This window comes from Mus musculus, chromosome 13, assembly GCF_000001635.26.
Source record: "Mus musculus strain C57BL/6J chromosome 13, GRCm38.p6 C57BL/6J".
Taxonomy (NCBI): domain Eukaryota; kingdom Metazoa; phylum Chordata; class Mammalia; order Rodentia; family Muridae; genus Mus; species Mus musculus.
Genome location: NC_000079.6, coordinates 67,703,647 through 67,729,200, shown reverse-complemented (window position 1 = coordinate 67,729,200; position 25,554 = coordinate 67,703,647). Strand labels below are relative to the sequence as shown.

The 25,554-nt window shown below is 40.0% G+C and overlaps 1 protein-coding gene across 7 annotated transcripts; it reads left to right on the top strand.

Moving 5' to 3' along the window:
* The first annotated feature begins 22 nt into the window (after positions 1-22).
* Zfp65 (zinc finger protein 65) lies at positions 23-23,895 on the top strand. Of its 7 annotated transcripts, none has more exons than XM_030247251.1 (5): positions 23-140; positions 7,656-7,754; positions 18,194-18,320; positions 18,791-18,886; positions 20,272-23,892. In XM_030247251.1, exons 3-5 carry the CDS (start codon positions 18,197-18,199, stop codon positions 21,213-21,215), a joined length of 1,164 nt encoding a protein of 387 aa, XP_030103111.1. In that variant the 5' UTR covers positions 23-140; positions 7,656-7,754; positions 18,194-18,196; the 3' UTR covers positions 21,216-23,892. The 7 variants fall into 7 exon arrangements, with proteins under 7 accessions (XP_030103111.1, NP_663597.1, XP_030103108.1 ...); XM_030247250.1 differs by lacking the exon at positions 23-140 and adding an exon at positions 4,916-4,983; XM_030247249.1 differs by lacking the exon at positions 23-140 and adding an exon at positions 4,917-5,013.
* Positions 23,896-25,554: the final 1,659 nt, after the last annotated feature.

Below are 25,554 nucleotides of genomic sequence, written 5' to 3'. Positions count from 1 at the left end.
CTGATTTGTGGGAGATGTAGTCCCAACAATTATGACGACTCCAGAAGGGGCCGTTGGTACCAAACTTCCGGATTCGTTCTTAAACCTTGCTTCTCCCCAAAGTTAATCGAGTGTCTTGGGTTTGGATCCCTGACATGGAGGTTGGTGCAGGGAGCAGTGCGGTCGTACAGATCTGAGGGACTGTGCAGGATGGCGGGTCAGGCGCGGAGGGAGCTGGCTCAGGCTGGTTGGGAGACGGGGGGGGGGGGGGGGCGGGGGGCGAGGGGGCCGCCGACCTGGAGGTACTGTGTTGACCTAGGATGGGCCACTGCCCCTAGGAGCAGGATTGGCCGGGAAGAATGTTAGAGACAAGGGGATGGCAAGGGCAGGCTGGGTCTGCTGACTGCCTGTGCGGAGATGCTGAAGGGAGCATTCTACTTTGCTCTGCCTAGCTGACCCTTACTCATGTGATTGTAGTCTGAGTCCCAGCACTTACAGAACTTCCGGAAGTTCCAGGGACAGAGAGTCTTGTGAGGGCGACTGTTGTGTGGGATGTTAGTTTCTTTTCTTTTGGAATGAATTGTTAGATTTATGGATGCCTCGGGTTGAGTAGGAATTCCTAATGTACACCTCTGTGACCTGAGTCGTCACAATACAAGGCTATGTAGCTACAGAATAATCTTGGAATTGTTTTGAACTTATGTTGGCACAATCCAAATAATTATGGATTTTACACTTAAGCTTAAAATCACTAGACAGCAGTGCCCCAATAATACTATCTGAGTATATTTATTTTTTCAAAATTTGGACTGCATTTCTGATAGGATAGTACACTTGTGTGATGAGAGAAAGATCGCAGGGAGGGGCTGGAATGCCTGAAAGGGAAGGGAGAAAATATCTCTGCTAATAGGCCAGGCTCTGAACATTGTTCTCTTACCACATGATTTACTTCTGTCTGTTCACATTATCAGCAGTGACTAATCTCTTCTAAAAGTACTCTGTCCCTCAATGTGGCTTTCTGGTTTACTGATGCTTCCTGGATAGTTCTAGAAAGGATTCCCCAAGTTTTTGTACTGTCTTTGAGAGACTGTAAGATAAATTTCAAAAGCTGTAGCACACTTGGGGGTCTTAAGGTTTACACATAGTAGGTTCCTGTTCATGCAAAATGCACAGTTCTCCTCTTGAAGGGTTAAGAGAATAGTTTAGCCCAGAGCCATTTAATTGGCCATGATCTGAGAAGACAGATTTAGTTTAGTGAAAATTCCATACTCCAACTTGGAAGCAGTTTCATGGTTTTACAGAACAAATAATGTCATTAGCCAAGTAAATTTTAAAATACATTGATGTGAGTCTGATAGAGGTATGTACTGTGAGACATGGGAGATGTTCTATTCACCAAAGATACCATTTGATGAGATTTTAGCTTTTGGACTGATAGAAGCTCATGTTCTGCCTAGTCAGTGGATTCTGGGAGTTTCTTTTAAACTATTGTCACAAGCTGTGTGGTCCACTACAGAGTAAGGTAATGACTGCCCTTGAAGAGAAAACCAGCCCAAGGTAAGGCAGCCAACCCTGAACCTGCAGAATTCCAGGCTCTGCCCCTCCGTGAACTTCCACATGGGCCACCAGTCTCTGCACACACAGACCCCTTACAAGAGTTTTGCATTCACAGTCAGACACTCATTTTTTTTTTTTGTTTTTGTGTTTGCTTTTTCAGGGTTTCTCCTCCACAGCCCCTCCCCCTATCTCAGGTGATCTTGCTTATATTGTCACTCTTCAGTCAAATCAAGAATTAGTGAGCCTGGCTCATGGCATTGAAGCTGACTCTAAGGAAGTATGGGCTTCAGACAACTCCGTCCTATCTACTGGGATTTTCAATGAGTTTGCAACCCTATCTAGATTAATAGACATTTCCTAGTTAATGTTGCTAATCTTTAGGAAAAATATAGGAGTATGTGAAGTCAGAATCCTGCCTTGTACATCAAAACACATTCCTTACAATGTATTGATGGTACAGCAACATGGGCCTTTATATATATATATATATATATATATATATATATATATATATATAATTATCAAATTGAGAATTGTTCTTTAAAGATCTGTAAAGAATTACGTGGGAATTTTGGTGAGAAGTGCATTGAATTTGTAGGTTGATTTTGCTAAGACGGCCATTTTCATTGTTAAGCGTACTTACCCTTGTGCATAGGGAACCTTTCTATCTTATGATATCTTGTAGTATACTAAGGGCAAATGCCAGCATGATCTTTTATATTGTTGTTGTTGTTGTTTTTTTTTTTAATGAAATCTAGTCATATGGTTTTTAGGAAAAAAATACAGGCATGACCACCAGTCAGCCACATGCTGCAAAAGTGATTGTTGTTTTATTAGTTTTGTGTGTCTGACTTAAAACAGCTTCCTTTATTTTTTTCCATTATGAAACAGCTCTATATTCCTTAACCCAAATACATTATTTTTCTTTATATTCTTCTTTTTGGTAATTTTGAGGTCATCTTAATGTGGTTACAAGTGCATGTCTTTAGTTTGAATGAGTTTTTAGTGACATCATAAAAGTAAAAGACTTAGGGAATTGCGGTACAGTTTCTCTCTGTTTTGCTCCTCAATTCACTGCTTAATTTGTGATATTATTCAGTGATGTTACAGCACGCAATATGGTCATTAGTGAAAACATGGATGATGTTAGATTTGTGAGCACAGAACAAAGAGAGGAAAGGCAGGAAAGAGGCTGATAACAACAGATGAGGATGCTTGTTAGTACACACAGAGACGGGCAGCGACTCTCCTGGGAACATAGTGGAGAAACCTGGCTTGAACCTTTTAGAGACACAGGTGAGAGGCTTGGGAATGAGGAAGTGGGTGCTACTCTAGGAGTCCATGCAGAGATGAATCACACACGGATGGTAATGAGAGCACAGGGTACCTCAGAAACAGCTGCCTTAGGGCAGATATCCCCAGTTGCAGGAGAAGTGTTGGATCCCCCTATAACTGCAACATTGACTCCTTCATGGCACTGTATCCTGTGTCAGATTTGCCTGGCGAAGTCCACTCCTGGCTGAAGACAGAAAACTAAAGTTCCCATTGTCCTTTTGTGGAGCCTCTGAGACAGTCTTGGGTCTGTGTAGATTCCCACAGTGACTCCACTTATTGCTAAATTTCCTATTCATACCTTGTTAATATACTGTGATTATATTGTCTACGAGCTCTTCATATATCTACCCATTGGCTGCTCAAACTCAGACCCTTGGTACGCTGTCATTTGCATCTCTATGTACATGCTCAGGATGCTGACCTCAGCCCAGAGGTTCTCATCAGATCTGCATTTTCAATGGATTTGTCATTGTGATAGTGCATATTGGTTTGAGAAGTACCTTCTCCGTCACAATGGCTCTCTACTGTGAGAAATATGCATAATGTGTGCTGTAGTATAATACTAGCAGGGGACACTAAAGTATATATTTTTTCAGAAGATTACAATTTATTTTTTATTGTTCTGGCTAGATTATTGTACACTTGAAACAAACTTTACTTATGAGAGTATGGAAATATCAATTTAGGAAATACCTCTCTAAGATCAGACTGTGTATTAGCCTATATAACATTTTCCTAGTGACTGATGGAACATGGCACAGCCTGACATGCGAGGTGCTATATCTGGGCTGGTGGCCAAAATCGCCAGATGCTTGATTTAGGAATGAATCCCTACAGAGTGAAGAATGTGCCAAGTCCTCACATATTCCATCATTAAGTTCTGAAGAGAACAGAATTCATACAGGAGAAAAACCTTACAAATGTGAAGTTTGTGGCAAGGCCTTCTGCATTCCATTATTACTTTCTAAACACAAGATAATTCATAAAGGAGAGAATCTCTACAAGTGTGATATATGTGGCAAGGCCTTCCAACATCCATCAAGACTTTCCAGACATAAAAAGATTCATTGAGAAGAGAAACCATACAAGTGTGAAGTATGTGGAAAGGCCTTCCACTTTCCATCAATACTTTTGGAACACAAGCGAATTCATACAGGAGAGAAACCATACAAGTGTGAAGAATGTGGTAAGGCCTTCCACATTTCATCAGTTATTTTAAAAATTGATGGTATGTTGCCTGGTGTATTCCAGGAGGAACTATCTCAGTGTTCTGTTTAGGAGAAGTGAGGGAAGTGCAAGGCAGCTACCAGTAATGTTCAAGTATTATCAAATGTGAATGATGACAGGATCAGTGGAGACAGGAAAATCAATAAGGAACATCAAACCAAACACAGAGGGAAATCGAAGAGCCAGTACACACACCATTGTGATCCTAGGAGCTGTGCCCCTCCTCTTGCGAGAGATTCACAGGAGGAAAGCAAGTGCTCAGAAAACACTTGGTGGTGACTCACTTTGATTTCTAATTCAGTCTTATACACCTGGGATGGTTTCGATGGCATCTTAAAGAGATAATGCCCACTCTTACATTATTACATTATCTTCCTTTTTCATATTTTAAGAAAACCATGAAATCATGAATTTTCCACTCCTTAGTAAGATTCTAATAAGTAGAGATGTGCTTTTAAAAAACCAAATACAAACAAACAAAGAAACAAAAAAGATCCGAGGTTTAAACTCACAATGTTTTAGCAGAGATAACAAGGAAATGTGATAAACATTACTGTGAAAAGCTCAGCTCACAGGCTAACATCGCGTGCTGTGACCAAAGACTTTTTTAAAAGCCCAATTTCCCTGTGGCTGCCCACATGCTGCAGCCTGGTTCTTTCCAACTTCAGCTGCCCAGAGCTGGGCTGCATGGCCAGCTGCACAAGACCTCTTCTGTGGGTCCCTGTAAGTCCTTCCAACTGACTTGTGGGAAGTGTAGTCCCGTCCCCAGTGACGTCATCAGAAAGGGCCCTCGGACTCGTGCTTCCTTATTCTTTCTTCAAACTTCACTCCTCAAATGTATGCAGTTGTCCTACTCAAAGCTGCATCTAGATTTCTGAGATGGAGGTTAGTGCAGGGAGCAGCGCCACTTTTCAGGTATAAGGGGCTGTGCAGGGTGGCAGGTAGGGCACGGAGGGAGCTGGCTCATGCTTTTTGTGAGGCAAGAAGCTGCTGACCTGGAGGTGCTATGCTGACCGAGGCGGACCGCTGTGTCTGGGCACGGGTTTGAAGGGGATACGGTTGAAAACAACAGGATGGCAAGGGCAGGCTGGGTCTGCTGACTGCCTCTGCCTGAGATGCTAACGGGAGCGCGCTCATCATTACCTAGCTGGCCCGTTCTCACGTGACCGTAGTCAGATTCTCAGGGCATACAGAGCACTTGGACATCCAGCACCCTCTGTAGGTTATGTCCTGGAGACTACTCCTAGTTTGAGCTCAAAAAGCTTCCTAAAGTTCCTAGTGTCCAAGGAGCAAGAATCCTGTGAGGGAGGGCAAACTGTTGTGTGGGATGTTAGTTCCTGTTCCTTTGGAATGAATTGTTCGACTCGTGGATGCCCTGATTCAAATAAGATTTTCTAATAGACACCTTTGTGACCTGAATGCGACAATACCTGACTATAAAAGCACAAAATAATCTTGTAGTTGGTATAAACCAGTGTTTGCACAATCCAAATAAATAGGATTTTACACTAAAGATTAAAAATCACTAGACAATAATACCTCAACAGTTCTGAGTATGTGTTGTGTCCAAAATTTGGACTCCTTTTCAGATGTGAGAGATGACTTGGTGTGATGAGAAATGGCAGGGTGGGGCTGGAAAGTCTGAAAGGGAAGGGGGAAATGGCTCTGTTCATCTGTAATCTGCCAGGCTCTGTACATTGCTCTCTACTCTGTCACGATCTGTACATTGCTCTCTAATCTGCCAGACTCTGTACATTGTTGTCTCTTCACGTGCTTTTCTTCTTTGTGTTCACGTTATCAGCATTGTCTGAACTCTCTTAAATTTTCCTTTGTCCCTCAATATGACATTCAGGTTTACTGACACACCGTTAATAGTTTTAGAAAGAATTCTCCAAGTTTTTCAACTGTATTTGAAAAGCTGTAAGATTGGACTGGAGAGATGGCTCAGTGGTTAAGAGCACTGGCTGTTCTTCCAGAGGTCATGAGTTTAATTCCCAGCAACCACTTCGTGGCTCCTGACCATCTCTAATTGAATCTGATGTTCTCTTCTGGTATGTCAGCAAAAGAATGCTTATATACATAAATACATAAGTAAATAAATAAATAAATACTTGGGGTCTTATGATTTACACATAGTAGGTTTATGTTCATGCAAAAATGCACAGTTCTCCTCTTGAAGGGTTAAGAGAATAGATTAGTCCAGAGCTATTTGAGTAGCCATGATCTGAGAACATAGATTTAATTTAAACCAAATTTCATATTCCAACATTGAATCAGTTTCATGATTGTACAGAACAAATAATGTCATTGACCAAGGAAAGTTTAAAATACATTGGTTTGAGTCTGAAATAGGCATGCACTCTGAGACATTGGAGATATTTTCAATGTCTAAGATACCATCTGATGAGATTTTAGCTTTTGGATTGATAGAAGCTCATGTTCTGCCTAGTCAGTGGATTCTGGGAGGTTTTTATCTATTGTCACAAGCTGTGTGGCCCACTACAGAGTGAGGCAAGGACTGACTATCCATGAAGGTAAAACCAGCCCAAGGTAAGACAGCTAACCCTGAACCTGCAGAATTCCAGGCTCTGCCCCTCGGTGAACTTCCACGTGGGCCATCAGACTCTGCACACACAGACTCCTTACAAGAGTTTTGCATTCACAGAATACACATAGGTATTTGTGTGTGTGTGGGGGGGGGAGGTTCAGGATTTCTCCTCCACAGCCCCTCCCCCTATCTCAGGGGATCTTGCTTATATTATCACTCTTCAGTCAAACCAAGTGTTTGTGAGCCAGAGCTGGAGCCTGACTTACAGCATTCAAGTCTACAGTCAGGAAGCATAGGCTTCAGACCACCTTGACCTAGCTACTGGAATTTTCAATGAGTTTGCAACCATATCTAGAATAAATAAACATTTCCTAGTTAATATGCTAATCGGTAGGAAAAATATAACAGTATATGAAGTCAGGAATCACATGCTACCTTGTACACCAAAACACATTCCTTACAACATAGAGAGGGTACAGCAGGGTGCTCATATATAACCTTACAGGCTCCAAATAGTCGTATATTTTGTATTAATCAGCCCCATGATAGAAAAGTGAGCTAAAGCCTATTGTGTGATTCATCTCTGTGTTTTGGGGAGGAGTCAGGAATCCTAGAGTTCAAAGTCATCCTCTCCTTCATAGCCAATTCAAGTTAGCCTAAGCTACATGAGACAACTTGTTTTTAAAAGACTTTTAAAACATACTGTATTGGGTGTAGTAATTACTTCTATTGCTCTCAGTTCTGAGCACCAGTGACCTGACAGGAATCCATCCACTCGATATCTTCCTAATCCCAAAACCTTACCAATCTAATAGTTCACTAGCATCTTTTTGTTAATGACTTGTGTTGAAGATCAGGATCTTGCTTACATTTACTGTGCAAGCGGTTAGGGTGGGGCATTCTCTCTGCCTTGCTTGACTAGCAGAGAATGTTAGCTTTCTTTGTGTTCTGACTGTTCTCTGTTATTTTCTGTCCTGACCCCATGGGGCTGTCTGACTTTACCTGAAAGTTTTCAGAACATCTGACTCTGCCAATGGAAAATGACAACTGCATCTACTACTGTCTGTCACATGTGGTATCTCCGCCATCCAGGCAGTAATCTGTCAAGGTGGGTTTCCTTCCTCTTCCTCAGGGAGGAGTCCAGTCTCCTATGCTTGCAGTCCTGCCCTTTTCCTCCAGGCTCTTTTCATTTCATCCTAATGTTACTGTGAGTGATGGTATAAATGATCGACTCACTGATTTTAACAGACTCAGGCAGGAACCCTGTCATGTTAGACAGGTCATTCTGGGAAACTCTGAAGGGTCCTGTGTTGGGTGATGTCATTCAGTTCCTGGTCTCGGCTGTGTGCATGTCAAGAGGCCATGAAAAAAAAAATGCAGAAACCTCATTTGTACTGATTTTGATGGTCATCAAAAGAAGAAAGGAATACACCCGAGAAGCACAGGCTTTTTTGTCATTTTCTACCTTTAAAATATATATGTCAGTGAGTACAAGGACACTTTTCTTTCTGCTTTCCTTTTTTTTTTTAATATTTTTTCTTAGGTATTTTCCTCATTTACATTTCCAATGCTATCCCAAAAGTCCCCCATACCCTCCCACCCACTCCCATACCCACCCACTCCCAATTTTTGGCCCTGGCATTCTCCTGTACTGGGGCATATAAAGTGCGCAAGTCCAATGGTCCTCTCTTTCCAGTGATAGCCGACTAGGCCATCTTTTGATATGTATGCAGCTAGAGTCAAGAGCTCCAGGGTACTGGTTAGTTCATAATGTTGTTCCACCTATAGGGTTGCAGAGCCCTTTACCTCCTTGGGTACTTTCTCTAGTTCCTCCATTGGGGGCCCTGTGATCCATCCAATAGCTGACTGTGAGCATCCACTTCTGTGTTTGCTAGGCCCTGGCATAGTCTCACAAGAGACAGCTATATCTGTGTCCTTTCATCAAAATCTTGCTAGTGTATGCAATGGTGTCAGCGTTTGGAAGCTGATTATGGGATGAATCCCTGGATATGGCAGTCTCTAGATGGTCCATCCTTTCGTCACAGCTTCAAACTTTGCCTCTGTAACTCCTTCGATGGGTGTTTTGTTCCCAATTCTAAGAAGGGGCACAGTGTCCACACTTTGGTCTTTGTTCTTGAGTTTCATGCGTTTAGCAAATTGTATCTTATATCTTGGGTATCCTAAGTTTCTGGGATAATATCCACTTATCAGTGAGTACATATTGTGTGAGTTCCTTTGTGATTGTGTTACCTCACTCAGGATGATGCCCTCCAGGTCCATCCATTTGCCTAGGAATTTTTTAAATTCATTCTTTTTAATAGCTATCCCAAAATTGTGTAAATGTACCACATTTTTTTTTTTATCCATTCCTCTGTTGAGGGGCATCTGTGTTCTTTCAGTCTTCTGGCTATTATAAATAAGGCTGCTATGAACATAGTGGAGTATGTGTCCTTCTTACCAGTTAGAACATCTTCTGTATATATGCCCAGAAGAGGTATTGCTGTATCCTCAGGTAGTACTATGTCCATTTTTCTGAGGAACCGCCAGACTGATTTCCAGAGTGGTTGTACAAGCTTGCAATCCCACCAACAATGGAGGAGTGTTCCTCTTTCTCCACATCCTTGCCAGCATCTGCTGTCACCTGAAGTTTTGATCTTAGCCATTCTGACTGGTGTGAGATGGAATCTCAGGGTTGTTTTGATTTGCATTTCCCTGATGATTAAGGATGTTGAACATTTTTTCAGGTGCTTCTCTGCCATTCAGTATTCCTCAGGTGAGAATTCTTTGTGCAGTTCTGAGCCCCATTTTTTAATGGGGTTATTTGATTTTCTGAAGTCCACCTTCTTGAGTTATTTATATATATTGGATATTAGTCCCCTATCTGATTTAGGATAGGTAAAGATCCTTTCCCAATCTGTTGGTGGTCTTTTTGTCTTACTGACAGTGTCTTTTGCTTTGCAGAAGCTTTGCAACTTTATGAGGTCCCATCTGTCAATTCTCGATCTTACAGCACAAGCCATTGCTGTTCTATTCAGGAATTTTTCCCCTGTACCCATATCTTCGAGGTTTTTCCCTACTTTCTCCTCTATAAGTTTTAGTGTCTCTGGTTATATGTGGAGTTCCTTGATCCACTTAGATTTGACCTTAGTATGAGGAGATAAGAATGGATCAATTCGCATTCTTCTACATGATAACCTCCAGTTATGCAGCACCATTTGTTGAAAATGCTGTCTTTTTTCTACTGGATGGTTTTAGCTCCCTTGTCAAAGATAAAAGTGGCCATAGGTTTGTGGGTTCATCTCAGGGTCTTCAATTCTGTTCCATTGGTCTACTTGTCTGTCGCTATACCAGTATCATGCAGTTTTTATCACAATTGCTCTGTAGTACAGCTTTAGGTCAGGAATGGTGATTCCACCAGAGGTTCTTTTATCCTTGAGAAGAGTTTTTGCTATCCTAGGTTTTTTTTATTCCAGATGAATTTGCAGATTGCCCTTTCTAATTCGTTGAAGAATTGAGTTGGAATTTTGATGGGGATTGCATTGAATCTGTAGATTGCTTTTGGCAAGATAGCCATTTTGACTATATTGATCCTGCCAATCCATGAGCATGGGAGATCTTTCCATCTTCTGAGATCTTCTTTAATTTCTTTCTTCAGAGACTTGAAGTTCTTATCATACAGATCTTTCACTTCCTTAGTTAGAGTCACGCCAAGATATTTTATATTATTTGTGACTATTGAGAAGGGTGTTGTTTCCCTAATTTCTTTTTTTCTTTTTTTTTCTTTGAAGGTCTTATAGAACTCTGCACTAAACCCGTCTCGTCCTGGGCTTTTTTTGGCTGGGAGACTATTAATAACTGCTTCTATTTCTTTAGGGAATATGGGACTGTTTAGATCGTTAACTTGATCCTGATTTAACTTTGGTACCTGGGTATCTGTCTAGAAATTTGTCCATTTCATCCAGGTTTTCCAGTTTTGTTGAGTATAGCCTTTTGTAGAAGGATCTGATGGTGTTTTGGATTTCTTCAGGATCTGTTGTTATGTCTCCCTTTTCATTTCTGATTTTGTTAATTAGAATGCTTTCCCTGTGCACTCTAGTGAGTCTGGCTAAGGGTTTATCTATCTTGTTGATTTTCTCAAAGAACCAACTCCTCAATTGGTTGATTCTTTGAATAGTTCTTCTTGTTTCCACTTGGTTGATTTCGCCCCTGAGTTTGATTATTTCCTGCTGTCTACTCCTCTTGGGTGAATTTTCTTCCTTTTTTTCTAGAGCTTTTAGATGTGTTGTCAATCTGCTAGTGTGTGCTCTCTCCAGTTTCTTTTTAGAGGCACTCAGAGCTATGAGTTTCCCTCTTAGAAATGCTTTCATTGTGTCCCATAAGTTTGGGTATGTTGTGGCTTCATTTTCATTAAACTCCAAAAAGTCCTTAATTTCTTTCTTTATTCCTTCCTTAACCAAGGTATCATTGAGAAGAGTGTTGTTCAGTTTCCACGTGAATGTTGGCTTTCTATTATTTATTTTGTTATTGAAGATCAGCCTTAGTCCATGGTGATCTGATAGGATGCATGGGACAATTTCAATATTTTTGTATATGTTGAGGCTTGTTTTGTGACCAATTATGTGGTCAATTTTGGAGAAGGTATCATGAGGTGCTGAGAAGAAGGTATATTTTGTTTTAGGATAAAATGTTCCGTAGATATCTGTCAGATCCATTTGTTTCATAACTTCTGTTAGTTTCACTGTGTCCTGTTTAGTTTCTGTTTCCATGATCTGTCCATTGGTGAAAGTGGTGTGTTGAAGTCTCCCACTATTATTGTGTGAGGTGCAATGTGCGCTTTGAGCGTTACTAAAGTTTCTTTAATGAGTGTGGCTGCACTTGTATTTGGAGCATAGATATTCAGAATTGATAGTTCCTCTTGGAGGATTTTACCTTTGATAAGTATGAAGTGCCCTTCTTTGTCTTTTTTGATGACTTTGGGTTGGAAGTCAATTTTATTAGATATTAGAATGGCTACTCCTGCTTGCTACCATTTGCTTGGAAAATTGTTTTCCAGCCTTTCATTCTGAGGTAGTGTCTATCTTTTTCTCTGAGATGAGTTTCCTGTAAGCAGCAAAATGTTGGGTTCTGTTTGTGTAGCCAGTCTGGTAGTCTATGTCTTTTTGTTAGGGAGTTGAGTCCATTGATATTAAGAGATATTAAGGAAAAGTAATTGTTGCTTCCTATTATTTTTGTTGTTAAAGTTGGCATTCTGTTCTTGAGGCTGTCTTCTTTTCGGTTTGTTGAGGGATTACCTTCTTGCTTTTTCTACGACATGGTTTCCGTCCTTGTATTGATTTTTTTTTTTTGTTATTATCCTTTGAAGAGCTGGATTTGTGGAAAGTGGAAAGATAATGTGTGAATTTGGTTTTGTTGTGGAATACTTTGGTTTCTCCATCTATGGTAATTGAGAGTTTGGCTGGGTATAGTAGCCTGGGCTGGAATTTGTGTTCTCTTAGTGTCTGTATAACATCTGTCCAGGCCCTTCTGGCTTTCATAGTCTCTGGTGAAAAATCTGGTGTAATTCTCATAGGCTTGCCTTTATATGTTACTTGACCTTTTTCACTTACTGCTTTTAGTATTCTATCTTTATTTAGTGCATTTGTTGTTCTGATTATTATGTGTCGGGAGGAATTTCTTTTCTGGTACAGTCTATTTGGAGTTCTGTAGGCTTCTTGTATGTTCATGGGAATCTCTTTCTTCAGGTTTGGGAAGTTTTCTTCTATAATATTGTTGAAGATATTTGCCAGTCCTTTGAGTTGAAAATCTTCATTCTCATCTACTCCTATTATCCATAGGTTTGTTCTTCTCATTGTGTCTTGGATTTCCTGGATGTTTTGAGTTAGGATCTTTTTGGATTTTGTATTTTCTTTGATTGTTGTGCCAATGTTCTTTATGGAATCTTCTGCACCTGAGATTCTTTCTTCCATTTCTTGTATTCTGTTGCTGATGCTCGCATCTATGGTTCCAGATTTCTTTCCTAGGGTTTCTATCTCCAGCGTTGCCTCACTTTGGGTTTTCTTTATTGTGTCTACTTCCCTTTTTAGGTCTTTGATGGTTTTATTCAATTCCATCACCTGTTTGGTTGTGTTTTCCTGCAATTCTTTAAGGGATTTTTGTGCTTCCTCTTTAAAGTCTTCTACCTGTTTAGCAGTATTCGCCTGTATTTCTTTAAGTGAGTTATTAAAGTCCTTCTTGATGTCCTCTACCATCATCATGAGATATGCTTTTAAATCCAGGTCTAGTTTTTCGGGTGTGTTGGGGTGCCCTGGACTGGGCGAAGTAGGATTGCTGGGTTCTGATGATGGTGAGTGGTCTTGGTTTCTGTTAGTAAGATTCTTACGTTTACCTTTTGCTATCTGGTAATCTCTGGAGTTAGTTTTTATAGTTGTCTCTGTTTAGAGATTGTTCCTCTGGTGATTCTGTTACCGTGTATCAACAGACCTGGGTGATTAGATCTCTCCTCTGAGTTTCAGTGGTCAGAGCACTCTCTGTAGGCTAGCTCTCCTCTTACAGGGAATGTGCACAGATATCTGGCCTTTGGACCTCCTCCTGGCTGAAAATGAAGGCCCAAAACAGGACCTTTCCCAGAAGCTGTGTTGCTTTGGCCTGTCACAGAAGCTGTCAGCTTCTGTGGTGCACACTCTCACCTGTGCAGACTACGTTAGGCGGAGTCCTGGAACCAAGATGGCTCCTGCCGATCGTGAGGCAAAAGCCTCGCAGGCCGGGCTGACACCTGTCCTCTCACCGAGAAGGTGGCCAGATGTCTGGAGCCCGAAAAGGGCGCTGCCTCAGAAGCTCTGTGGCTCCTGCCTGTCCCAGAAGCTGTCAGCTTCTGTGGTGCACACTCTCACCTGTGCAGACTACTTTGGGCGGAGTCCCAGAACCCTCTTTCTGCTTTCTTGTGCATTCATTTCTGTATTTAGCTACTTTTCATCCCAATCACAGCCCGCCCCCCATCTTCTCCCAGGACCCTCTCACATTTCCCCTCTCCCCATTCACCACTTCCTTCCTCCCCGACCAACCCCCACATGAAGTCACTGGAGGAGTAGACACATACCTTTCCAATGAAGCTAGATGAGGCAGCCCAGATGGCGATCCATATGAAGGCCAAGGGGCCTTTGTGCTACATATGTGTGGAGGTGAGCTGGTGGGTCTAGCCCATGTGTGCTATGTGATTGGTGGTTGTCTCTCTGGAAACCCACAAGGGTCCAGGTTAGTAGTTGACTCCGTTGGTCTTTTGTGGAGTCCCTACCCTCTCCCAATCCTACAATCCTTTCCCCAACTCTTCTACAATATTCCCTCAGCTCTTGCTAATGATGTTTGACTGTAGGTCTCTGCAGAGAGTCGCTGGATGGGTCCTCTCAGACGACAGTTAAACCAGGCTTGTCTGCAAGCCTAACAGAGTATCAGTGAAACTTCTTATCCGTGGAAAGGGTCTCACATTGGGCCCATCATTAGTTGGCTATTTCTTCAGTCTCTGTTCTATCTTTGTCCATGCACTTTTTGTAGGCAGGACACATTTTGAGTTGAAGTTTTTATAGTTTGATTGGCATCCTCATCTCTCCACTGGGAGTCCTGCCTGGCTACAAGAGGTAACCATTTTAGGTTCCATCTTCCCTAATGTTAGGAATCTCAACTAGTGTCACCCCTATATGTTCCCAGGAACCTCTCCCATCCCAGATCTCCAGCATATCACATAAATGATCCCCTTCCTCAACCTGGCCCACCACCAAATTTTATTCACTCTTTTGGCCCTCTCTCCCAGGCTTTCCCTACACCTGACCCTTCATCCCCATATCCTTCCCAATTCCCTTCCCCTCCCACCTTCACCCCTCCATCCACTTCTGATGACTAATTCCATTCTGAGTGAGAATCAAGCCTCCTCCATTGGGCCCTCCTTTTCATTTAGTGTCTCTAATTCTGTGGATTGTCTCATGGGTATCTTTGTAGATAATATCCTCTTATAAGTGAGTATATATCATGCTTATCCTTTTGGTTCTGGGCTAAGTCACTCAGGAAGATGAAGTGCAAGTTTCTAGTTTCTTTAAATTCAGTTGTGTCACGTAATGTTTTGCTGGAAGCTGTCTCGTCAGAGGGCATGTGATGTTTTGCTGAGAGCAGATGCTTGAGAACGTGGGTGATATTTAGAAAGAAGATAAATAGAACCCCACACACAGTGAGAGGATGCTTCTGCATTGATAGGACCTGCAAAGCTCTGCTGGTCTTCACTACATAGAGAGAAATGCACCAAAGAACTTCTGTTGGATTTTGGCTGCTTCTACTGATTCATATGAATTCAATGGTTTCTTGTGCTTTCTGTTGGATCTTGCCACCTGTCCTGATTCATGCTTGATGTTTTGTAATTGGACTAGACTGCTGGTATCCTGAGAACAAAGAGTGGAACTACCCCAAGGAACTATGTCTAAATAGGGCCATAACCCCTATTTTCTATTAATCTTTTTTGTCCCCTACCACTTGTATGTGGGCTAGAAGGAAGGTTGAAACATTTGAGAACTCTACTTAAGGTAAGTTTTGAAAAATCTAAGTTTTTTAGTTCTGTCAATTTGTCTGTAAACTTCATATCCTTGTTTTTAATGGCTGAATAATATTCTCCTGTGTAAATGAACAACAATTTCTTTATCCATGTGTCCCTTAGGGATATCTGTGTTGTTTCCAGTTTCTGGCTGTTATGAATGAAGCTGCTACAAATGTAGTTGAGCAAGTGTCCTTGTGGTATGGTAGAACATCTTTTGGGTATATGCCCAAGAGTGATCTCTCTGAGACTTGAGGTAGAATTATCCCCATTATTCTGAGAAACCACCACATTGATTTCCATAGTGATTATATAACTTAGCATTCCCACCAGCAACCAAGGAGTGTTTCCATTGCCCTACCTATATCCTTGCCTGCATGTGCTGTGGCTGTAAGGTAGAATCTCAGAGTCACTTTGATTTGCATTTCCCTGATGACCAAAGAAACTTGTTAAAGTGTTTCCCTCTGTTGAGAATTCTCTGCTTAGCTCTGTACCCATTTTTTAACTGGGTTATTGGGTTTGCTGCTGTCCAACTTCTTGAGTTTTTTTATATAATTGGATGTCAGCCCACTGTGGGATTTTACAGTTGCTGAAAATATTTTCCCATTCTGGAGGCTGTCAATATGACAGTGTCCTTTGCTTTACAGAAGGATTCCAGTTACATGAGATCCCATTCATTAATTGTTTATTTTAGTGCCTTAGTTATTGGTGTTCTGTTCAGAAAGTTGTTTCTAGACCAATGCATTCAAGGCTACTCCCCACTTCCTCTTCTATTAGATTTAGAGTATCTGTTTGTCTGTTTTTTTAAAGATTTATTTTTTATTTATATGAGTGCACTGCAGCTCTCTTCAGACACACACTAGAAAAATGCATCAGATCCCATTACAGATCGTTGTGAGCCACTATGTGGTTGCTGGGAATTGAACTCAGGACGTCTGGAAGACCAGTCAGTGCACTTAACTGCTGAGCCATCTCTCCAGGCTGTGTATTTGGTTTTATGTTGAGGTTTTTTGATCCACTAGGACTTGAGTTTTGTGCAGAGTGATGAATATGAATCTATTTGTGTTCTTCTACATGCAGACATCCAGTTAGATTTGTACCATTTTTTTATGAAGATCCTTTCTCTTTTCCATTGTATGGTTTTGGCTTCTTTGTCAAAATGTAAGTGTCCAGAGGTGTGTAGGTTATTTCAGGGTCTTCTGTTCGATTTCCTCAGTCAACCTATGTATTTCTGTACCAATACCATACAGTTTCTTTAATTACTCTTTCTCTGTAGTTCAGCTTTAAAGTGGGGATTATGATACTTCTGGGAGTTCTTTTGTTGTACAGAACTGTTTTATCTATCCAGGGTGGTTTTTTGTTTTTTGTTCTTTTTAAATATGAAGTTGAGAATTGTTTTTTCAAAGTCTGTAAAGAATTGTATGGGAATTTTGATGAGAAGTGCATTGAATCTGTAGATTGCTTTTGATGAGATGGCCATTATTCACTGTATTAATCCTACTCACCCATGTACATGAGAAATCTTTCTATCTTATGATATCAACTTCACATTCGTTCTTCAGAGACTTGAAGGTCTTGTCATAGAAGTCTTTCACTTGACTTATTAGAGTTACACCAATATATTTTATATTATTTGCAGATATTGTGAAGGGTATTATTTCCCTGATTTCCTTTTAGCCTGTTTATGGTTTGTATAAAGGAGGCCTACTGATTTTTTTTTTTTTTCCGAGACAAGGTTTCTCTGTGTTCCCCTGGCTGTCTTGGAACTCACTCTGTAGACCAGGCTGGTCTGGAACTCAGAAATTCGCCTGTCTCTGCCACCCAAGTGCTGGGATTAAAGTCATATGCCACAACACCCTGCAAGTTTTTTGTTTTTTGTTTTTTGTTTTTTAATTGATTTTATATCCAGCCACTTTGCTGAAGGTATTTATCAGCTCTAGAAGTTCTCTGGTAGAGTATTTTTTGGGGGCTGGGGAGGGTCACTGATATACTATCATATTATCTGTAAATAGCTGTACTTTGACTTTTTCTTTTCCAGATTGTATCCTCTTGATCTCTTTTCATTTTCTTATTGCTCTGGCTAGAACTTCAAGTAGTATATTATAGAGACATGAAGAGAGTGGACAGCCTTGTCTTGTTCCTGACTTTAGTGTAAATGCTTTAAGTTTCTCTCCATTTAATTTGATGTTAACTTCAGATTGGCTTGCTGTATATTACTTTTATTATGTTTAGGTATGCACCTCATATCCCTGATCTCTCCAAGACTTTTAACATGAAGGGGTTTTTGAATTTTCTCAAAGGGTTTTTCAGCATCAGAGATTGTCATATAAGTTTTGGTTGTCTCATTTTGTTTATATAATGGAGTAAATTATCAGATTTTCATATATTGAACCACCCCTGTATTCCTGGGATGAAGACTACTTGATCATGGTGGATTATGTTTTTGGTGTATTCTTGGATTTGGTTTGAGGTCATTTTATTCAGTATTTTTGCATCAATATTCATAAGGAAAAGTGGTTGAAATACTCTTTCTTTGTTGAGTCTTTGTGTGGTTTAGGTATCAGGGTGACCACTGTTGGGTTTACCGAGAGGGATTGCAGGCTGGTAGGGAGCTGGGGTTGAAAGTCCAAGGTTACTTTCAAACTCCTATTTAGGTTCTTCCACTTCCCTAATTATTGCCCCACAATTCTTCCCAATTTCCCCATGAGCTCATATGTACCCTCCATTCTCTTTCTTATGCTCGCAAACAGCATCCCTGCACCAGAATACCAAGGCAGGGGAGGCAGGAAGGCCAGTTTTATTTAACCAACAGTTTTAAGTTTGAGAGCAAGGTTAATAAAATAAATGCAGGTGTCATTTAGAATTTGCTTGTCTTGTGGCAGCCAGATCTTGTAGTATAGATTTAGCATTTGAACACATAGCAGCACCAGACCAACCCCCAATAGTATCTGTTATTTTCTCTCTCTTTTTCTCAGGAAATGCTGTCATTCAGGGATGTGGCCATTGATTTCTCTGAAGAGGAGTGGGAATGCCTAGGTCCTGCTCAGTGGAATTTGTACAGGGATGTGATGCTGGAGAATTACAGCCACCTTGTGTTCCTGGGTAAGGAGAGCTTCCATTAATTGTCAGCATGAAACTTCCTCCTTATGTACAATATCTGATGGGAGCTTGTGCTTCCAACAATATCGTTTATAGGACTACTTTTAAGGAAATTTAGAATTATTTATATACCTTACAACTATTTCTTCTGGTGTTGGTTCCTCCCTGCATCCCCATAAAAGTCTCACTGTTGTTAGAACGTAAGTGGTACACCTTACAGAGACTGTCACACACTTCAGTTTTAAAAGATATCCTTATAAATAAGGACATGAAATAAGAGATATGAAGCTCAGGACACAGAAGTCCTAAGTTTCTCCTAAGGACTCTGGTGTGCCCATCAGAAAACATGTGAAAAATGAATCCTCTATATTCCTCTATTGTATGTTCTCATTGATTATATACACAGTTTGGAAAGAACCATTATATTTTCCAAGAGAATACCCTAACAGTGTGTTTCCTTTTCCCACAAACAGGTCTTGCTTTGTCTAAGCCATATCTGGTCACATGTCTGGAGAAAATACAAGAGACTTCAGGTGTGAAAAGAGGAGGAGCTCCATTTATGCTCCCAGGTATGTCAGGAGGAGGAGATCAGAGACCAGAGTGGGAAATTCTAAGATCTAATATAAAGCCGTTAAGATATAATATTGTTGTATAAATCATCTTTTAAAGCTATACTTTTCTGTCTTTTTCTTTGAAAGGAAATTATCTAATGTTAAGGATGCTTTGAATCTCATAAGCTTTGTTTTCTTCCACTATGAGATTAACTTGTGTTCCCCAGGACAGCCAAAGCTGTTATTTCTAAGTAGTCTTTAACTTGGACATTTTTTTTAATATAAGATATAAAAAGTGCATTTAAAAATGTGTGCATATATTTTTGAAAGTGAAGATTTTTCTCTGTCCCTGGCTAGCTCCAAAATGAAAGGGACTGAAACTATAAGATTTATTTGATAAAATTCACAAGACAATTATGGGCAATTAATGATCAGTTCTAATCTAAGTTAATCTGGCTACCTCCCATGCAAAATTCTCAGGATACTTGCATTTTTGTATTAGTCTGGCTCTCTGGGCTTGTGTGTCTTTACATTATGTCTCTCCAGACCCCATCCTCCTAGTGAATCCTTTCCTTCCCTCCTGTCCCTCTCCTTCTTCTTCTCCTCCCCCAGCCACAGCCTTTTCATCCCTGGGCTTGCAGATGTCCAACTCTTTCCTCTCTACAGTTGGTCTTTTGGCTTGTCAGTTTTCTTGACAAGTTAGAGAATAAAATGGGATCTATATTTACACAAACTTCATAAGGGAAATTCTTAGAATACACATTACCTTACTCTGTGTGGATGGCAAGTAGATATGAGGCAGAAAAATCAGCGTTTGAATAATACCAAGATAATGTTCACATACTGCGCAAACCCACCATGCCTAAAGATTTGCATAAACTTCTTTCTTGAACCCTTGAAATTTATTATTGATAACTTCATAAACTAAACTCTATACTAATATATTTATATCTATATCATATATATTTAATATATTATATACATATAATATAGAATATAGAAATGTTGTTTGCTCTGGTGTATTCAAAGGTAGACCATTCTATATTTTGTTTTTATCTAGTCATGAATTTTCTGTATTTCGGTAAGAAGCTGATTTGTATTTACATAATTGGTTTTAATAGTTGATATATGTTTGATTACATTTTAATATTCTTTTGATTAATATTTTTGGTTCCATGTTCTATATACTAATGCTCTTCTTTCACTGGAAGGTGACATGATTTTCACTTATTCTGTGATTTAACTTAGGCTTCATTGGTTACAGGTTTAGAAATTTGAATATAGCTTATCATTTATAAAAAAACAAATGCAAATATGAGTAAATGTTTGTTATTAAATAGAAGCATTATAAATTTACGGAATTTTGCTCTGCCTTCACTAATTTCTCAATCTTTCCTCACCAGGAGGAAAATGCTATACGTGCACAGAGTGTGGCAAAATCTTTGAGTGGAAAAAAGTGTTTCAAAATCACCAGATGCTTGATTTACGAATGAATCCCTACAAGTGTGAAGAATGTGCCAAGTCTTTCCATAGTCCATCATTAAGTTCTAAAGAGAGCAGAATTCATACAGGAGGGAAACCTTACAAATGTGAAGTTTGTGGCAAGGCCTTCTGCATTCCATTATTACTTTCTAAACACAAGATAATTCATACAGTAGAGAAACCCTACAAGTGTGATATATGTGGCAAGGCCTTCCAATATCCATCAAAACTTTCCAGACATAAACAGATTCATTCAGAAGAGAAACCATACAAGTGTGAAGTATGTGGAATGGCCTTCCACTTTCCATCATTACTTTTGGTACACAAGCGAATTCATACAGGAGAGAAGCCATACAAGTGTGAAGAATGTGGCAAGGCCTTCCGCAATTCATCATTTCTTTCTAAACACAAAATAATTCATAGAGGAGAAAAACCCTACAAGTGTGAGGTATGTGGCAAGGACTTCCATTATCCATCAAGACTTTACAACCATAAGAAAATCCATTCAGGAGAGAAACCATACAAGTGTGAATTATGTGGGAAGGCCTTCTGTTTTCCTTCATCACTATCTAAACACAAGAGAATTCACACAGGAGAGAAACCATACAAATGTAAAGAGTGTGAAAAGCCCTTCTGCTATCTGTCCTCACTTTCTAAACACAAGATCATTCATACAGGAGAGAAACCCTACAAGTGTGACTTATGTGGCAAGGCCTTCCGTTATCCATCATTACTTTCTGAACACAAGGTAATTCATACAGGAAATAAACCCTACAAGTGTGAAGTATGTGGCAAAGCCTTCCATTTTTCCTCACAACTTAAAAAGCATAAGAAAATTCATGGGGCTGGAGACATGGCTCAGTAGTTAAATCAACTGTCTGCACTTTCAATTGTGCTGTCCTGAGTTCAATTCCTGGCAACTACATGCTGGCTCACAACCATGTATGATGGAATCTGTTTCCCTATTCTGGTATGTAGGGATACATGCAGGTAGAGAACTCATACACATAAAATAAATATGTTATTTTAAAAATTGATGGTATGTTACCTGGTGCCTAAAAAAGAATACCAGAGAACAACCAACGCTACTAATGGAATAATGTGGCAAGGACTTCCAATGACCAGCACTATTTTCTAACCCCAAGAGAAATCATATGGGAAAGAAACCCTCCAATTAGGAAGTATGTAGCCTGATCCTCTATTGTCCATAATTACTTTCTGAACACAGGAGAATACACACAGGTTAGAAACCCTACATTTATTAAGTGCAAGTCAACTCCTTTAGAATTTGCCAGTTTTTTCTACTCGTTTTATGTGGAAAAGCCTTTTCTACAAATATACACCAGTGTTTACACAAATTAACTCATAGTGTGGTGATATTTACAAATACAAAGAATATGTCCAAGTGTTCAAAAAAAAACTTTAGGGATCATCAAAAATTCATTTTTGAGGAAAGCAGAAAACCCGGTCTGACCAGGGTCACAAGTCCCTTCCAGTCGGCCCAAGCACCGGGTCACCTTGGGCTCGAAGTCCGCAGGCACCCCCAAGGTCCCTAGGGACACAATGAAACTAACAAAAGTTATGAACATGGATTTAACAGATATCTACAGAACATTTTATCCTAAAGCAAAAGGATATACCTTCTTCTCATCACCTCATGGTACCTTCTCCAAAATTGACCATATAATTGGTCACAAAATAGGCCTCAACAGATACAAAAATATGGAAATCAGTCTGGCAGTTCCTCAGAAAATTGGACATAGTACTACCAGAGGGTTGTCCAATACCTCTCCTGGGCATCTATCCAGAAGATGTTCCAACTGGTAAGAAAGACACATGCTCCACTATGTTCATAGCAGCCTTATTTATAATAGCCAGAAGCTGGAAAAAACCTAGATGTCCCTCAACAGAGGAATGGATACAGAAAATGTGGTACATTTACATAATGGAGTACTTCTCAGCTATTAAAAAGAATGAATTTTTGAAATTTCTAGGCAAATGGATGGACCTGGAGGGCATCATCCTGAGTGAGGTAACCCAATCACAAAAGAACTCACATGATATGTACTCACTGATAAGTGGATATTATCCCAGAAATTTAGAATATCCAAGATACAAGATACAATTTGCAAAACACATGAAACTCAAGAAGAACAAAGAGCAAAGTGTGGAGACTTTGCCCATTCTTAAAATTGGGAACAAAACACCCATGGAAAGAGTTACAGAGACAAAGTTTGGAGCTGAGATGAAAGGATGGACCATCTAGAGACTGCCATACCCAGGGATCCATCCTATAATCAGCCACCAAACGCTGACACCATTTCATACACTAGAAAGATTTTGCTGAAAGGATCCAGATATAGCTGTCTCTTATGAGGCTATGCCAGGGCCCAGCAAATAGAGAAGTGGATGCTCACAGTCAGCTACTGGATGGATCACAGGGTTCCCAATGGTGGAGCTAGAGAAAGTACCCAAGGAGCTAAAGAGGTCTGCACCCCTATAGGTGGAACAACAATATGAACTAACCAGTACCCCCCAGAGCTCGTGTCTTTACCTGCATATGTATCAGGAGATGGCCTAGTCGACCATCATTGGAAAGAGAGGCCCATTGGTCTTGCAAACTTTATATGCTTCAGTAAAAGGGAACGCCAGGGCTAAGAAGTGGGAGTGGGTGGGTAGAGGATTGGGAGCAATGGTATAGGGGACTTTTGGGATAGTATTGGAAATGTAAATGAAGAAAATACCCAATGAAAAAATTTTTTTAAAAATTAAGAGAACTGTAAATAAATAAATAAATAAATGTCATCAACCCATGAAGAAAAAAAATTTCATTTTGCAGAGAAAACATATAAATCTAAAGAATGTGGCAAATATCAGAAGTTACAAAGCATGATCTGAATACCGGATAATTCCTACTGGAGAGAAACATTACAATTGTGGAGAATGTGGCAAAACCTATTACCAGTCTTGTGGTCTTAAACAACATTCAAAAATTCACCTATGAGAGAAACCACACGAGTGTGGAGAATGTTCCAAGGTCTTTTGTACTTACTAAGAACTTGTGAAACACCTCATAATTCATACAAAACTGAAATACCACATGTGGAAAATGTTGCAAACCTTTATTAAACTTTCTTATATTTCTCAAAGTAATTCAAACTGGAGTGAAATAATAGAAATGTTAAATATTCATAATATGTTAACACTTCTTCAGACACTAAAAGCTCCTTCCTGAATAAAAACCATATAAGATTGAGGAATGGGGCAAGTAAAGACTTTGGAATCATTCACACAATCATGCCAAAAGTAGAGCTGTCAGATTATGTGTTTGTTCTCCGCATTTAGGGCTGATCTTTCCTGGGTGTCTTTTGTTTCTTCTGTTTTAGAATCAGAACACATATTCTATACCAGTGAGTAGTAAAAATAGTGTCTTGTTCTTATGTTGTAAGAGCTCACACATAAGAGATTGCCTTGAGTGTCATGTGACACATGGACCGTGAGTTTTCATAGTGTTGTAATTATTAAATCTTTTATGGACCTTTCAAGTTGTTATTTTATTTATGAGATGAAAGTAAGGTTGGGGAAAAGGGAAGAAATGTTAAGATTAAAGCTTTGTGGCTAAAGCTAGCATGATGACTTTGGGAACAAACTTAATTGCCAACAAGACCTGTACCCATGTTAGTAATCCCAGTACCAACGAAATACAAAGGGGGTAATTACATCTGAATGTTGTCCTCTGATCTTCATGCATGGGCTGCCACACATACATACATACATACATACATACATACATACATACATACATACATACATACATACATACAAACATACATATGTCCAGACAAAATAAGCCTTATTATGTTTTGAATTATGTTTGTATTTTATGTAGACAGGTGTCAAGAAGTAATGCTTGTATCTCAGTTGTTAACTGGATGAGTTCTAGCATCATTTGAGGAGCAAGCCTCTGGCTATTGATTTGCAATATCTTGATTAGTTTAATTGACATCAGATGATCTGGTGATTGTGGTTAGAGTGACCCACAAATTTTGCATGATCTGTGTTGGGGAAGCTCAATGAGGAAAGATCCCAATAAGACTTCATCTCAGGATTGCTTCCTGCAGCTGACAAGCCTGTCCTTTCATTATTAAATTAATATAATAATCCTGAACAACTACCCCACCCTACTGAGCAGATTTTCTACAGCTCAACAAAAGGCAAACTTTCACAAATTATTTATTTTGAAACAATAATTTTACAAAATTTCTGATTTGATTCAAAAAATCATTGGAAGAAAGGTGTTTTTGTTTGGTTGGTTTGGTTTTGGGTTTTTTGGAGACAGGGTTTTTCTGTGTAGCCCCTGGCTGTCCTGGAACTCACTCAGTAGACCAGGCTGGCCTCGAACTCCGAAATCCGTCTGCCTCTGCCTCCCAAGTGCTGGGATTAAAGGCGTGCGCCACCACGCCCGGCCGGAAGAATGTTTTAAATGACAGTTTTAGTTATTTTGCTAGAAAGATGTAATAAAGTTAGACTCAAGAATAGAATGTACCTAATCCTCATAATAGTAAGTAAATGCTGCATAATTAGGAATAAGATGAGCTTTCATGGTTGCACTAAAAAGAGAAAATGGCTTGTGAAATTTTTTGTTCAAGAAAAAATATTCAAGTCCAAGAATAAAGCCACAGGTGTCCTGTTGCACGTAATAATTAAAAAATCCACCCACGCTATCGCTGCTATGCTCTGGCTGTGGTGGTCTCCCCGCCCCCATGTCTATCCCCACAAGCCTGCCTCCAAACCTGCTCACATTCCCAGTCATCTGCCCCCTGTGGCTAGCTGTCTCAATTCCCTTAACCCAGTAAAATCAAAACTCTACACGCATGTAAAGTATCAGTCAGATTTATAACAGTAAAGTTTCAACCCACAAAATGTCTACACAATCAACTCAGAGCCAATTGATATGGATACAAGCTGCCCACCTAGATTGGACACATTGCCCTATTTTATCCTATGCTCTTTTATGATATTCATAGCTACCTGTGGCTATTTCAAGCCACATGGATCTGGTTGGTCCTCTTCCTTCATCTTCTCTGTCCTTCTTCTGTCTGTCCCCTGTCCTCTCTCTCTGAAACTCTTAGCCCCTCCTTCCTATTTCATTGCCCATTCACAGACTCTAGCCTTATCAACAGCAATCCATAGCGTGCTCTATC

What these genes read in the sequence shown, in the direction of transcription:
- Zfp65 (XM_030247247.1), top strand. Translation starts at nt 4,978, where the DNA reads ATGGAGGTTAGTGCAGGGAGCAGCGCCACTTTTCAG. An exon ending in GGAGCAGCGCCACTTTTCAG is followed by an intron (nt 5,014 to 18,193) that starts GTATAAGGGGCT and finishes TCTTTTTCTCAG; the next exon opens with GAAATGCTGTCATTCAGGGA. An exon ending in AGCTCCATTTATGCTCCCAG is followed by an intron (nt 18,887 to 20,271) that starts GTATGTCAGGAG and finishes TTTCCTCACCAG; the next exon opens with GAGGAAAATGCTATACGTGC.